At 41.8% G+C, this 14,330-nt stretch overlaps 1 protein-coding gene across 1 annotated transcript; it reads right to left on the bottom strand.

The window, feature by feature from the left end:
• Positions 1 to 179: 179 nt before the first annotated feature.
• On the bottom strand, positions 180 to 13,611 carry NSUN5 (NOP2/Sun RNA methyltransferase 5). The gene is made up of 10 exons (XM_058164584.1): positions 13,405 to 13,611; positions 11,396 to 11,518; positions 9,956 to 10,127; positions 9,285 to 9,393; positions 7,261 to 7,396; positions 6,482 to 6,597; positions 3,848 to 4,026; positions 2,781 to 2,985; positions 1,738 to 1,887; positions 180 to 371 (listed from the first exon to the last, which is right to left on the bottom strand). Exons 1-10 carry the CDS (start codon positions 13,528 to 13,530, stop codon positions 266 to 268), a joined length of 1,422 nt encoding a protein of 473 aa, XP_058020567.1. The 5' UTR covers positions 13,531 to 13,611; the 3' UTR covers positions 180 to 265.
• Positions 13,612 to 14,330: the final 719 nt, after the last annotated feature.

Below are 14,330 nucleotides of genomic sequence, written 5' to 3'. Positions count from 1 at the left end.
GGTTCCAAGTTCCGGTGGTTGCCCCAAGCCCCAGGGTCATGACTGCATTTTGGGCGCTCAGCAACTGCCCCACATTTATGGGTACTGCAGTATCCTGTGGTCACATGACCTTGGTTTACAATGTTTTTTACCAAAACCCGGTATTCTGCAAGTTCCCATTTCACTATGTCCACACTGACTGACTAAAAAGTTGATTTTTATTTCCATCCAAGCTCTTTCTCTTGCAAACGCCACTGATAAAAGACCAGTAAGCCGCTGAAGAATTTCACTTATTTGGAAAAGCCATTTGTTTCTTCTTTTTTCGTTTCCTGGTTGCTGGATTGGGATTTGTTTCTAATTTACTGCCAGCCTCTGAAAGCAGCACTGCAGAACTATAAGCAAAACCACAAAGAACAGAAAGCTATTTCTTACATATCAAAATACAATCATGACATAAATATCTGAAACATATGTTAAGACTTAATTCAAAGTGTACAAAACCATCAAGCAAAATAATAAAACTCTGAAGATAAAAAGTGATGCATAGAGTAGAAGTAGTAACATAAGGGGAGTCTGTGGCCATGCAAATCGAACTTTTATCTAGTGCAGAGATGATGTGAAATTACACCAAGGACTCTCCCATGACTGACTGGGAAGACAGGCAGATGGATGTTGGCTCCCTATTTCTAGAAATAAAATCTGTTTCCAGCCTGTAACATTTGAGAGTCTTGTATTATATGGAAATTGCTGTTTCTTCCTAACAAGATGTTCTTTGACAGAATCACCTCTGCACCTTAAAAAAACCTCAGTTTCTATGTATGCTGTGCCGATTGATTCAAGACTGACCCATCAAGATTGGCACAAGGCTTATTGGACCCAGTAATGCAGGTTTGTAAACAGATAAATTGAAGCTTATCTCAATTATGAAAACTAGGATCCCATTGCCAGGGTTGAGGGCAGAGAGCTACAAACTTCATTGGTTTGGCCTCCAGAATCATTTTAAGACTTTCTAAAAGGTGGGAATCATGCCTTTTTGTTAATAACACAGAAATATAGAGCACAGAGAACATAGAGAGTATTTATGCTATACAGCACCAGGTAGTCCTTAATTTACAACCACAATTGAGCCCAACATTTCTGTTGCTAAGCAAGACAGTTGGTGAGTTGTGCCTGATTTTGTGACTTTTGCCACAGTTGTAAAACGAATGACAACAATTGTTAAGTGAATCATGCAGTTGCTAAGTGAATCTGGCTTCCCCCATTGACTTTGCTTGTGAGAAGCCAGCTGGGTAGATTACAAATTGTGACCCCAGGGCAGTGCAACTGTCATAAATACATGCCAGTTGCCAAACACCCAAATTTTGATCACATGACCATGGGGATGCTGCAGTAGAGTTGTTGCGCGTGAAAACTGATCCTAAATCGCTGTTTTCCATGCTGTTAATTTCTAATGGTCACTAAACAAATAGCAATAGCACTTAGACTTATATACCACTTCATAGTGCTTTTACCGCCCTCTCCAAGTGGTTTACAGAGTCAGCCTATTGCCCCCAACAATCTGGATCCTCATTTTACCCACCTCGGAAGGATGGAAGGCCAAGTCAACCTTGAGCCGGTGAGATTTGAACTGCCGAACTGCAGCTAGCAGTCAGCTGAAGTAGCCTGCAGTACGGTACTCTTAACCACTGCGCCAACTCTGCTCAAATAGTTGTAAGTCAAGGACTACCTGTATAGAAGACACCCAGCACAGTCTTTCACCTTGCTGCACATGCTTTGTGCTTCCTTTCCAACACTGCTACAAAGAATCCATTAGTCAATGTTTCTTCTGGCGATGCTCGGAGAAAGCACTTGGCTTCAGGAAAAACAGGTAAGCCACGAGGGGTCCAGGATGGCAGGACTTCTACCAATCTCCAAGGAAGAAAAGCAGAGAAGTGCTTTCAGAAATCAGTGGTCCCCTGTCCTTTCTACACCTCTGCCTTTCTATCTTGCAGTTGCACTCAGGCTACAAACTTCCATCTTTCAAAATCGTCTAATCAGCAGCACCGCAGCATCTAACCCCCTGGCTGATCTCCAAAAGCTAAGCAGGGTCAGGCCCTGTTATTACCAGGAAATACCAGGTAGCCTCTAGACTGGGAAATCAAACAAACATCCTAGAAAATGGCCATGGCAAACCACTGCTATGCTGCTGCCAAGGTATCGACATGGAATATCCCCGAAGTTGCCAAGAATTGTGTTTAACTAAGAAGCTTTAGTTCTTAATGGCTATGAAACTGAAAAATGTCATTCCTGTCCCCAATGGCTCCAACCCTAAAATAGAAGATAAAAGAGATTGCTGCTTTCAAATGTATTTGTCATCAACTGCCAACAAGATGAAAGCACTGGAGAGATCCAGTTAGTTTGATTACGTTTGGGAACCTGAGAGAACTGAAGAGGATGAGCTATACTGATTTCCAAGAGACTTCTAGCTTTATATAGTCCTTTCCACCAGCAATCCTTAAATAGCAAGGAAGACGTCTATGGAAATTCTCAGTCATCCAGGTCATGGTTGTCCCAAAGGTGCTTTTTCAAGAGGCAGCTGGACTTTCTGGTTTTTCTTTGAAGACATTTTGCTTCTCATCCAAGAAGCGTCTTCAGCTCTGCTTCTTGGACGAGAAGCAAAACATCTTCAAAGAAAAACAAGGAAGTCTAGTTGCCTCTTGAAAAAGCACCTTTGGGACTGGCGAGGAAGAACCATCCCACTTTGCAGGTCAAACTCTACCAGCTGCAGGAAGGCAGACCCTGATTTATTCACCGTCTTATACCTGAAGGCGCTTCCTTCCTGCTCCAACACATCCTGCACCACATCTTCATTCTCTTCTTTGTGCACCGAGCATGTGGAATAAACCAGCCGCTGAAGGGCAGGGAAGTGCAATGCATGTGCCAGCATTTTTCGCTGGAACCCAGCAAGTGCCTGCAGTCGCATAGGTGGGGAGGGGCTTTCTTCCTCTGCCAGGCGGTTGACCATACCTGCAACAGAAACAGACATCACATGCATCATTAGCTGTTGGAACCTAGCCACCAGGGAGGCAGCACACTGGCATATATTGGGCTCTCAGTTTTGACACCTACATAAAGGTACCTGTCTTTTCTTAGCTGGAGAGAGAGAAATTTGGCTCTGGAACCCTATCGTTCCATTTTTAAATTTTACTTATAAATCTATGTATACAAACCCAAATCAGTTCTGTTCTATCACACTTAATCTGGAAAAATCACCATTATATCTGAGAGCCAAATGATAAATGGCCCTCTTCCGAATAGAATAGAATAGAATAGAATAGAATAGAATAGAATAGAATAGAATAGAATAGAATAGAATTTTTTTTATTGGCCAAGTGTGATTGGACACACAATGAATTTGTCTTGGTGCATATGCTCTCAGTGTATATAAAAGAAAAGATACCTTCATCAAGGTACAACACTTACAACACTTAATGATAGTCATAGGGTACAAATGTAACACTAAATGATACAACGCTTAATGATAGTCATAGGCTACAAATAAGCAATCAGGAAACAATATCAGTATAAATCATAAGGCTACAAGCAACAAAGTTACAGTCATAAGTGGAAGGAGATGGGTGACGGGAATGATGAGAAGATTAATAGTTGTGCAGATTTAGTAAATAAAAACCATTTCCAACTGTTCTAATTAGCTGTCAGCTTCCCATCTTGGATAAAAAGGCACAATGTATGGCTTTTAGGATACTCTTGACTGTTCCAATTCCAGGCTGCAGAGAAAATATACCTTGATGGTCTCTCATCCATTTTCTTAATAAGCTTGTATTTAATGTAAGTCCAAGCTGGAAATCCACCTCCACCCTTTATTCACCTGAGCCGCTGCATGAAGGATCCAGGAGAATGTATCTCACTTTGCTGTACTTGGAGTCAGTGGGATCTGTTGCTAAGAAGTCTTGGTGTGCCAGCTGATGGCAGGTGACCCCTGCCCGTACCAACATAGTGCTCATGGTGGCCAGCCGCTTGGCATCGATATCAAAGGCAAAGATCTGCCTGCATTTCAAGAGACAGAAGGAAGTTTTGAGTGGCCATGGACACATCAGTTACCTCCACAGGAGATAAAGGTGAAAAATAATAATGTTGTGGTCCGCCAACAGCCTGCGGACCTGGCAGTGGAGTCAGACAGTGAGGAGGCTGGGGAGGACAATGAGCCAGTCCTGGAGTCAGGGGAAGGCCTGGACGAGGGCTTTGCATTACAGGCAGAGATGGGGCCAGGGCCATCTGGGAGTGAGGCACGGGCTCCGGAGCATACAGAGGTGGACAGCAGAGAGGCAGAGGAGCAGGAGGACCCTATTCCTAGTGCATGCATGAGAACAGCTGCCAAAAGGCAAGGGCAGCTGAAGCAAAGAGGACAACTCGGGAGTAAGGTCAGAAGATGATAGGCCACTCCCATAAGGCTTAAAAGAGCAGCAACGAGCCCTTGGGTTCTTTGTGGAAAAGCAACATTGATTCCATTGCTTCTTGTCAGCATCTCTTGAACTTTGTGGGATTTTTGCCAAGAAAAGCCTTTGGCAGGTTGCCAAAGACAACAAAGGTTGGTGATAAGGCCGCAGGACTGTTTATGAACAATTTGTTTTGGACTAAGCTGAAAATGGATTAATTTTCAGCTGTTTTAATAAAATAAGTTTGTTGTGGACTGAACAGTGTTTAGTAATCACTACTTGGGCCTTGGTCACAACAAATAAGTTCACCGCAAACAGCTCTTCCTCTCCAAGGTTTATCCAAAGTTTAGTCATCTGCAGGATTAATTTTCTCTAGCCTGGCTTCTTGGAATTTATGCTTTCTAATTGGAAGAATCAAATGAGATCTACCTCATCATGAGATCTACAAAGACTGGAAGCTTATTACGTCAAAGTTCATCCCTCTGTCCGGAGGGTGTCCAGGGGTTATATTAAAAAAGATCATAGTAGTTTTGCAACTAATAGTTACTTTTGTCATTAAACTGCTGGAAATACTCAACTGGCTGGGTTCACACACAGTATTAATCCACAATCTGCAATGACAGCATTCATGCAACATGGTAAGCCAATTAAAAACAAAATTCATATTACATTTTAGAATGATTTGTGTGAATCCAACTATAGTCACAAATCCCTCTAGAATAAACTTTCTAGAAATGTTGAGGCCACGGTAAAAAAAATTGAAGTTGATGTTAAATTTAAACAACAGAAACTTTCTTAGCAAATCCAGACTTGACTTAATGCTCTTAATGTGTCATTTATAAACAAGTAACATGTTATGTGTCATTTGGTATATTTTTAAAACCTCTAGCAAAATCCAGTGATTTTTCTCAGATGAGCACAAATGTATGAATATTACAAAACAAATGTTTTATCAAGTTCTTTAAGAGGCAAGTAAGACAGATAATATTTTTGTTTAAGAATTTCTTGGGGGGAGGCTGTTTTGCATAACTATGATTATTTACATGAATTAAACTGGGATCATAGTCTTTACTAAGCAAACAACTAAAAATTGTGGAGCGACTTATTAAGGTTGCTCACCTAAGTCCAAAAAAATAAATTGTGAATGGAAATTGCAAATTTGGGATTAAACAAAAATACTGTAATATTTATGACAGTGTGCCATAGTTTCTATAAAAATCACTAGTATAATTCAGATAATTTAAATTTCAACATAACTGGAAATAGTTGAATATTATTCAGAGAATATAGAGAACTATTATTTTGCCAGTAGTTGAAATTGCTTTATCTTAAATGTAAAAATCTAAATTATATATTTGGAATAAATTAAATTTTGTCTTGGAAAATTCCCATTATTCCAAAAGAGAGCATGTAAGAAGAAAGGTTGCAGAACCGAGAACTTTCTGCTGGAAGAAGAAAGCAGATCCTAAGCTGCTAAGAAATGTAGAAAAGAGCTTTGAAATTGTCCTTTCTCATACCAGTCAACCACAATTGTTTCTTTTGTAAAAAAAAAAAATATCAACCTGCAACTGGGATGAAATTTAGATAACTATAGCAAGGAGATCTGCAGAAGGAATATATTGTCAAGGGGAGTGGGGGGTCTTATTTGAAGTGGCAAAAATTCTTCACCTCTGCTTCCGGAAAGAGGAAATGAAGGAGACTGCCTGGAGCAAAAGAAATGGAAGGAAGATGGAGAGACAGATATATAATGTTAAGCAGCATTAGAGGGAGTAATCTTCAATTCACCAATCAGATCTGCAAAACTGACCTGATGAGAGGGGAATTTTTTTAGGGGGGGAGAGGGGCTTGCTAGCACCATGCAAACCTAGAGAACAGATGCTCCCAAAATCTATTCCAGATCTTTCTGGGAGCCTAATGCAAATGCTACTTTGGCTACATTATCCGTATCATTCAGATCTTTGTAGAAATTACTGTTGTGCTGTGAATTGCCACAGAGGATTCTGTAGCCTAGAATGCTGCCTAAAACATTTCCATAAACAAATGGTATTGCCCTTCCTTTCCCTTACCCTTTGTTCTTCATGATGGCAGCCAGCTGGCTGGTTTTGTTGCCAGGAGCAGCACAGGCATCAATCACCTGAGACCCTGGAGTGGGGTTCAGGACAAAGGCGGGGAGGCAGCTGGCCTAGGGTTAAAATACACACACCTGAGATAAATGCACACTTATCCACATATGGCAGGCCCGTCCCCCTCTTTCCATATTCCCCAGCCTCAATAGCAGCTTCTCAAACATATTGTCAAGAAACATTTAACGCCTACTGCACTCATGCCTATAGTTTTAAAAAATATATCTTTGTCTCTCTTTTTGGCAAGTAAACAGCCTATTAAGGCTAAGCTGACATTTCTGTATTTCACCTGCAGAATTTCTCACAAAATGAAAAGTTATCGCAAGATAGCAATAGCATTTGAGACTTATATACCGCTCAACAGTGCTTTTACAGCCCTCTCTACATCAGCCCTCTAGAGTCAGCCTATTGCCCCCAACAATCTGGGTCCTCATTTTACCCACCTCAGAAGGATGGAAGGCTGAGTCAACCTTGAGCCTGGTGAGATTCGAACTGCCAAGGTGAAATAGGAACCACTTCAAACCGTAGTATAAAGCCTAAAAGCCTGAAGCCAGACAGAAGCTACACTTGGAAGGAAGAGGGAGGCCATCAAAGAGTCTTAACTATGTTGGGCAACGTCACCAAGGCAGGTCAGCTGCCAGCTAAACAGATCCACCAGCCCTTCCCTCTGTTCCAGGTGGAGAAGTCCTTGGGCCACTGTGTCCTATCCCAGCTTCACTCACCTTGTCCTGCAGAATGATGTGCCCAGCCTGATAGAGCTGGTTCTCATGAAGGTCTGTCTGAGGAGGGAAGATCAGCAGGTCAGGAAGATGGAGGTCCAGCAGGAATTTCTTCCTGGATAAGATTGCTTCCTCCATACTAAAAATGATAAAGATGGAAAGGTGTTGCTTCTTCCCCAAGCTAAAAAAATCCATCTTCTACCAGATATGCAGAGCCAGAAAGCAGAGCTCTCTGAATGCAAGCAGCATGACACAAGTAAGCCTGTCCGCCAATGAAGAAAGTGTCTATCAGTTAAGTTGGATGTCAGGGTTCCAAGTAACACCTCCAACTAAAGAAGAGCCCGAGGCTTGAAGTTCCTCAAAGTTCTATTTTATTAGCGATGTCATATGGGCACATCTGGGAAAACACGAATCTGAAAGCTTCCAGGTTTTCCCCACCCAAAGGAAAGTCCAAGTCCCTGCCCCAGCACCCACATGTCCATCACATGGTCCAATCCAAGCACCGTCCCAACTGGAGATGTCTCCCAGTCACACACCTCCAGGTGCAGGGGAAGATGTCCTTGACTCTCTGAGAAAGGAATGTTATTATGACTATATATGCTCCCTGCTCCATACAATCTCCCCTCCCAGTTTCCCACAGCAGTAAATGTGGCAGGCCTGAAGGCCCAATAGAAAAGACGGCTTCCTGACAGTGGAGAGATTTCAAGGGCTTCTTGCTCTGCAGCAGGAAAGCAGGATCAGAAGAGAAAAGAACCAGTAAAAGTTGTTTCAAGAAAGGGCTTATGGGAGGGGGGGAGAGAGACTTGGACAAATTGATGTAGAATTACAAGCACAAATGTACCTGGTCTACTTTTATACTATGAGAATGAAACTATCTCCCCCCACCCCCCACTCCAAATCTTTCTTCCTCTTTCAATCTGGCCCAAAAGGGAGTAAGGGTGCCAAATGCAGCATTTTATGGGGTAAACTCAGCTTAACTATAGCTAGTGATCACACGCTACTTTTAAAACAAACGTAAGTCTCCTTGTCCCAAAGGTGCTTTTTTCAAGAGGCCACTGGACTTTCTTGTTTTTCTTTGAAGACGTTTCGCTTTTCATCCAAGAAGCTTTTTCAGCTCTTGGATCAGAAGCGAAACATCTTCAAAGAAAAACAAAAAGGTTCAGTGGTCTCTTGAAAAAGCACCTTTGGGACAACTAAAAAAAAAAAGACTATTGCCTGACATAGTGTAAGCCGCCCTGAGTCTTTGGAGAAGGGCGGGATATAAATGCAAATAAAATAAATAAATAAATAAATAAAATAAATAAATAAATAAAAAATAAAACTATGACCTGGATGACTGACAATCTGTATAGACAGTAAGTCTCCTTCAAGCTAAGTTTGCCTCAGTTATTCACCCAGGCATGTCTATGTTGTCTTCTTGGCAATGGTCTGACGGTGATGTGCCACTGCCTCCTTTTGGGTTGTTTCTCAAAATCCCTCTAACCCGGGGGGGGGGGGGGGGGAATGTTGCCAGAGGCACTGCAGGCCTGTCTTTTGCTATTTCCAGGCTGTTTGCAGGCCAGATTTAAGCATCCAGGGGGCCAGATCCGGCCCATGGACCTTGAGTCTGACACACCTGCTCTAGTCTAAAGTCCTCGCATTTCCTGGTTGCGTGTCTCATCCATTGTAACCAGGCTGGATTTTACTTAGGTTTTGTTTTTGTTTTTTAGGATAAACTGCAGATATGCCAGAATGAAAATGGATGCGTTCAGTCTCTTCCTTGTGGCTGCACATGAATAGAATAGAATAGAATAGAATTTTTTATTGGCCAAGTGTGATTGGACACACAAGGAATTTGTCTTGGTGCATATGCTCTCAGTGTACATAAAAGAAAAGAAAAGAGGAGGAGGAGGAACAGTGAGGAACAGTGAGAGGAGGAACAGTGAGCAATTGCGGATTCCTGAAAAGTTTGCAACACTACAGTCCGCAGACAGAGAGCCTGCCTATTCCTGAGATATGGAGCAGAGGTTGGAGGAGACTAAACTAACCAGGTTGCTTTGCCCTGGTAAGAGTAGCCCTGGCGTTTGAAGTAATCAACGACATCATCTACACACGTCTTCAATAAATTCACTCGGACATAGCGTGGAATCTGAAGTGCTGGAAAAAAACAGAGAGAGGGATCTTCTGAAATCAAGTTCCTGGGTTTTCCATAGCGTGTAACTGCTTTGTCTTTTGTATCCATTTTGATCCGGCAAGAACAACGTCTCACATAGCCAGAATAGAGATTGTAGCCGGATTGGAAGAGCACTGTCCACAGGCATTGCCCTCATTCACACATTATACTTACTTTGTTTCATCATGGCCTAAGTAAGCTCCAGTTCTCTGGGCTCAGTCAGGACAGTAACTCATAAATCGTATTTTATGAACCATAATGGCTGTCTCACACAACACATGAAGCCAAACCAAACACATCTCATGATGATTTAACATAATACGCAAATCCAACTTTGGCTGGCTGACTAGCTGTCCTTAGTTGCAGACACACAGCATTAAAGCCTTCCCAATTGCTGCCAACAGACACATTTGGCCAAACACTTTAGACAGGCTGTCCAAAAGCTGCAAAGTTTTTATTCCTATTTTTTCAGTTGCAGCTGATGTAACACTGCCGTCTATTTAAATTCAACCCTCTGACCTCTTCCAAAAACTCCCAAGCATCTACCTTTGTCAGAGTCTCCAGCTGGTGGCAGAAGATCTTCATTGCGGCTCACTTTTTTCTGGACCTTCAAGCGGGCAAGCTCAGCCTGGAGACGTGCATGATGTTTCAATACCAGGGCCTTCCCACGTCCTCCACCATGAAGCCCCTTGCCAATGAGTAAGTCATATACCAACACCTAAGAAAGGAGAGGAGCAGGAGAAAACAGCTTGGATCTGAGCCTAAGAATAGAACATCTGGCTCTATATCCAGCTGGACTGGATTGAGGAGGTATCAGCTGTAGTGTATCCAGGAAAGCTTTTTAAGAAGATGCATAGGCCACACCTGGACAGCATCAGCAGGGAAGTAAGAGCATGTCTTCGGTAAGACATGTCAGTAAGACAGAATGAAAGAAGGCATTGAAAGACACACCTAACATAGTCTGAGTCATGGATATATTTACTTGTCATAATTAAATGGTACTTTTTCTCCATAAGCTCCAGACTTATTATGCGGGCATTTATCTTGAATATAATCACTGAATTATCTGTATTCTCAAATTGCAAGCTGAGCTGAGAAAGAAAGATGGATCCAGTGACTTTCTGTGGCTGAGGGAGAACCTGAAGTTGAGTGCCTTCAACTCTAATCCAACACTTTTACCACTATACTGCATTGATTATGCTACCCATTGCAATGATCTCCTAGTAATATGAACAGCACATTTAAAAAACAGACTAATGAATTTGGGTTACAGGAGCCCCAACAAATTCCTGAAAAATGCTTGGGAGAAGAAAGAAAGAAAGAATACACAATAAAATGCAGAATAATAGACTTGGAAGGGACCTTGAAGGTCTTCTTTTCCAATCCCCTGCTCAAACAGAAGACCCTATACCATTCCAGACAAATGGCTATCCAATTTCTTCTTAAAAATGGATAGAGTACTTAAAACTTCTAGAGGCAAGAGAGAACAGCAAAAGAGAAAAAAACAAATAGCTGACATTGCATGCTTTTTCTACATTTTGCCCAGGGGTGGGTTTCACTTACCTTTGCTACCAGTGCACTCGGGTGCCACTTCTGCACATGTGCAGATCGTATTTGATGACATCCAGACGGGTAGGCAGGGCCTCCCACCGCCGCTATCGGTTCACCTGAACCGGGCAAACTGGTAGCAACCCACCACTGATTCCACCCCATTTATATTGTTGAACCTTCCCTTCTCTCATTATTCCACTCTCCATTTCCAAAGGCCTTATCAGGTACCAGAAAAGGGGCTTGCTGTTGCTGAATCCCCCAAATCTGTCCACATGAGCAGCCTGGGGTTGAAGTCACCTACAAGCCACCGATTGTGCATTTCCAAGCATAATGATCCATGCAGTTACCAAATGGAAAACAACTCCAGGTAAGGAGTTGCAGATTGTATGAACAATAGCTTCAACCTTCTCATAAGGAATGGTCACACCTGTTCACCTTTGCCAGATGTGGCTGCAGCTTTTTTTCAGCACGGAACAAACCAGCAGCATCTATGATGGAATCCAGTACAGAAGAATAGCGACGTGTTTCTGAAACAAGGGCATAGAGCAGCCGTGTATTCTGCAAAAGGAAGGAATGTTGTTGATGGAATCAGAAGAATTGATAACGATACTAAGCAAACAATGCCAAAAAATCTGGAAGACCGTACAGTGGAAAACATATTGGAAGAGGTCAGTTTACCTACCAAAACCAAAAAAGGAGACTTAACAGTTTATGGAAAGTATCACACAGTATCCTTAGTTTCACATACTAACAAAATAAACTGTAAAACTATGGAATGTTCTTAGCAAAATGGGAATCCCAAAACATTGGGAAAGCCACAGTTCAGATAGAACATAGCAGAAAAGACTGACTCCAGGTCAGCAAAGGAGTGAGACGAGATTGTATATTCTCTCCTTATTTATTTATTCATTCTATATGCTAAGCATATAAGGGGCAAGTGTGGTTTTAAAAATGGAAGAAAAAGTATCAATGACTTGCACTATGCTGATAATATTACTCTTGATACCTGGCAATGCAAATGGTCTGCAATCTCTTGTAAGGAAAGTCAGTGAAAGTGTAAAAAACCGGATTAACATTATTTATTTAATGTTTCACATTTCTGAACCACCCATCTCCCTCAAAGATTAATATAAAGAAGATGAAGACAATTAAATATAAAGAAGACAAAACTCATGTCAATAGGTACAGCAACCAGACCTAGAGTTGGCAATGAAGATACTGAAGTGGTGGATAGTTCTGCTTTTTAGCATCAATCAATAGTAAAGGAACAAGCCAGTCAAAAAATGAAGCATAGACTAGCGCTTGGTACAGCAACCATGAAGACCTTAAAAAGATATTCAGATGCTGTGATTTGTCAAAATCTAGAAAGATCAGAATAGTACAAGTGAAAGTTGGACTTTGAAAAAACAGGACAGAAAGAGTATTGACACCTTTCAATTTTGGTGCTGGACAAAATTCTGGAGAATAACATGGATAGCCAGGAAAAACAAAACCAAAGCATCACTGAACTAATAAACCCAGAATTCTCAGTTCAGGTACAATAACCAGGCATAAATTATATTTTGGACACATTATGCTAAGCCTTTTTTGAGAAGAAGAAGCCTTTTAGACACAAATTATGGACTCAATTGTAGTGTTGACGTGTATACAATTAGAAGACCCAGGAAGGCCAGATTGGATACTCGATCTGGCTCTTCAGAGTCCCTATTAACTGGCATATATTTAATCACATGAAATTATGGATGCAGATTTCTTTTAAAACAAGAGCTCAATTTATGCAAGTTTTTAATCAACAAGAAGCTACCGTACTTCAGCCTGCAAGTACTATGCATAGTAAATATTTTATTCAGAGTATTGTTCAAATTTGGGAAAATTGATTAATTCCATAAACTATGGTGAGTTAACTACGGTATGGTAAATATGTTGTTTGTCAAAACACAACAGGATGTGATCTTGTCTGTACTATGATTAAATAGGGCTGGACTGGTTTACATCTGGGGTGGGAGACTACCAAGGAATTCCAGATTTGTAGACGATGTAGAGAAGTTGAAAATATCCTGGAAGAGTTCAGTGCAAACTACATCTGTACTGTGCCAACAAACTGCATAAAATTACCAAATGCCTAGTTCAATTCGAGGATATTGTTAACCTACGATAAGCACATTACTGTATATCCAACGCATTTTTGCATCATCTCTACTTGTTTTGAGCATAAGAAAATTTGTTTTTAAATTACACCCAAAATATTCATTGCACTCCTTTCAAAGGAAGCCCGCTTCCAAAAAAAACAACAACCACAAGTACACACGAAGGTAACTGTCGTCCCGTGGTGTCTGTAGCTAGCAATAAAAAGATAGTCTATCCTCACACGTGGAGGTTCTATTTTCTCCCCCCGCCCCCAATTATTTTTTAAACTCTAAGTTGTGTAAAGACCGTCAACTTGCCGGGAAGTGACTGCCATAGATGAGAGTCTTAAGGGAACCTTCCCGACGTTCCAGCTTTGCCAGGATAGAAGCAGCGACACCATAAAGACCAAAAACGGCGCTACTTCCCTGCCTGCGCTGCCGCATCTTGCTCCGTTGTTTGGATCCGGACTCTGCGAGCCTCTGGCGCGCACGCGTTCAGCAAGGAAATGAACTGCGCGTGCGCAGATCAGGGGAGGTTTTCGTAGAGCTATACTATCGTAGTCTTTACGTAGTACGTAAAAAACAAGGGTCAGCTTAAAGGAACGTTGAAAGACGAATCAGTTCGGAGAGCCATTCTCTCACGTCTGCCGGCTGGAACTGGGGAATTCTGGGAGTTGAAGTCCAACGAGTTGCCAAGTAGGAAACCCCCGATGTAAGGCTATCAGAACTGGTTACAAGAATCAAGCCCATAGATGGCACTAAAGGCTTAGCATGTTGTCTTTTCTGTATGCCTTGATTCCCATCTGGTGGCCATCGGATGTTTGCAACTTTTATTTATTTATTTATTTTATTCGTATTTTTATACCGCCCTATCTCCCTAAGGACTCAGGGCGGTGTACAGCCATGTAAAAACACATAAATATACAAAGTAAAACATTCATCTAAAAAACTTATTATAAAGGCCAAATATTTAAAATAAACATATAAATAATAAAACCCAATTTAAAACCAAAATCTAAAATTTAGTCATTTAAAATTTAAAACCCTAGTCCAGTCCTGCGCAAATGAATAGATGTGTCTTAAGCTCGCGGCGGAAGGTCCGAAGGTCAGGAAGTTGACGAAGTCCTGGGGGAAGCTCGTTCCAGAGGGTGGGAGCCCCCACAGAAAAGGCCCTTCCCCTGGGCGTCGCCAGTCGGCACTGCCTGGCCGACGGCACCCTGAGGAGTCCCTCCCTGTGAGAGCGC

The sequence above is a fragment of the Ahaetulla prasina genome, chromosome 1 (assembly GCF_028640845.1).
Source record: "Ahaetulla prasina isolate Xishuangbanna chromosome 1, ASM2864084v1, whole genome shotgun sequence".
NCBI classification, from domain to species: Eukaryota; Metazoa; Chordata; class Lepidosauria; order Squamata; family Colubridae; genus Ahaetulla; species Ahaetulla prasina.
The sequence above is the reverse complement of the archived record's forward strand: the minus strand, read 5'-3'. Positions and strand labels throughout refer to the sequence as shown.

Bases quoted from the DNA above. Each gene is read 5' to 3' on its own strand.
- NSUN5 (XM_058164584.1), bottom strand. From the start codon at position 13,530: ATGCGGCAGCGCAGGCAGGGAAGTAGCGCCGTTTTTGGTCTTTATGGT. The intron at 9,394-9,955 runs GTAGATGCTTGG...GTTTTTTTCCAG, and splicing joins AGCTGGAGACTCTGACAAAG to CACTTCAGATTCCACGCTAT. The intron at 2,986-3,847 runs GTGAATAAAGGG...TTTCTGTTGCAG, and splicing joins TCCTTCATGCAGCGGCTCAG to GTATGGTCAACCGCCTGGCA.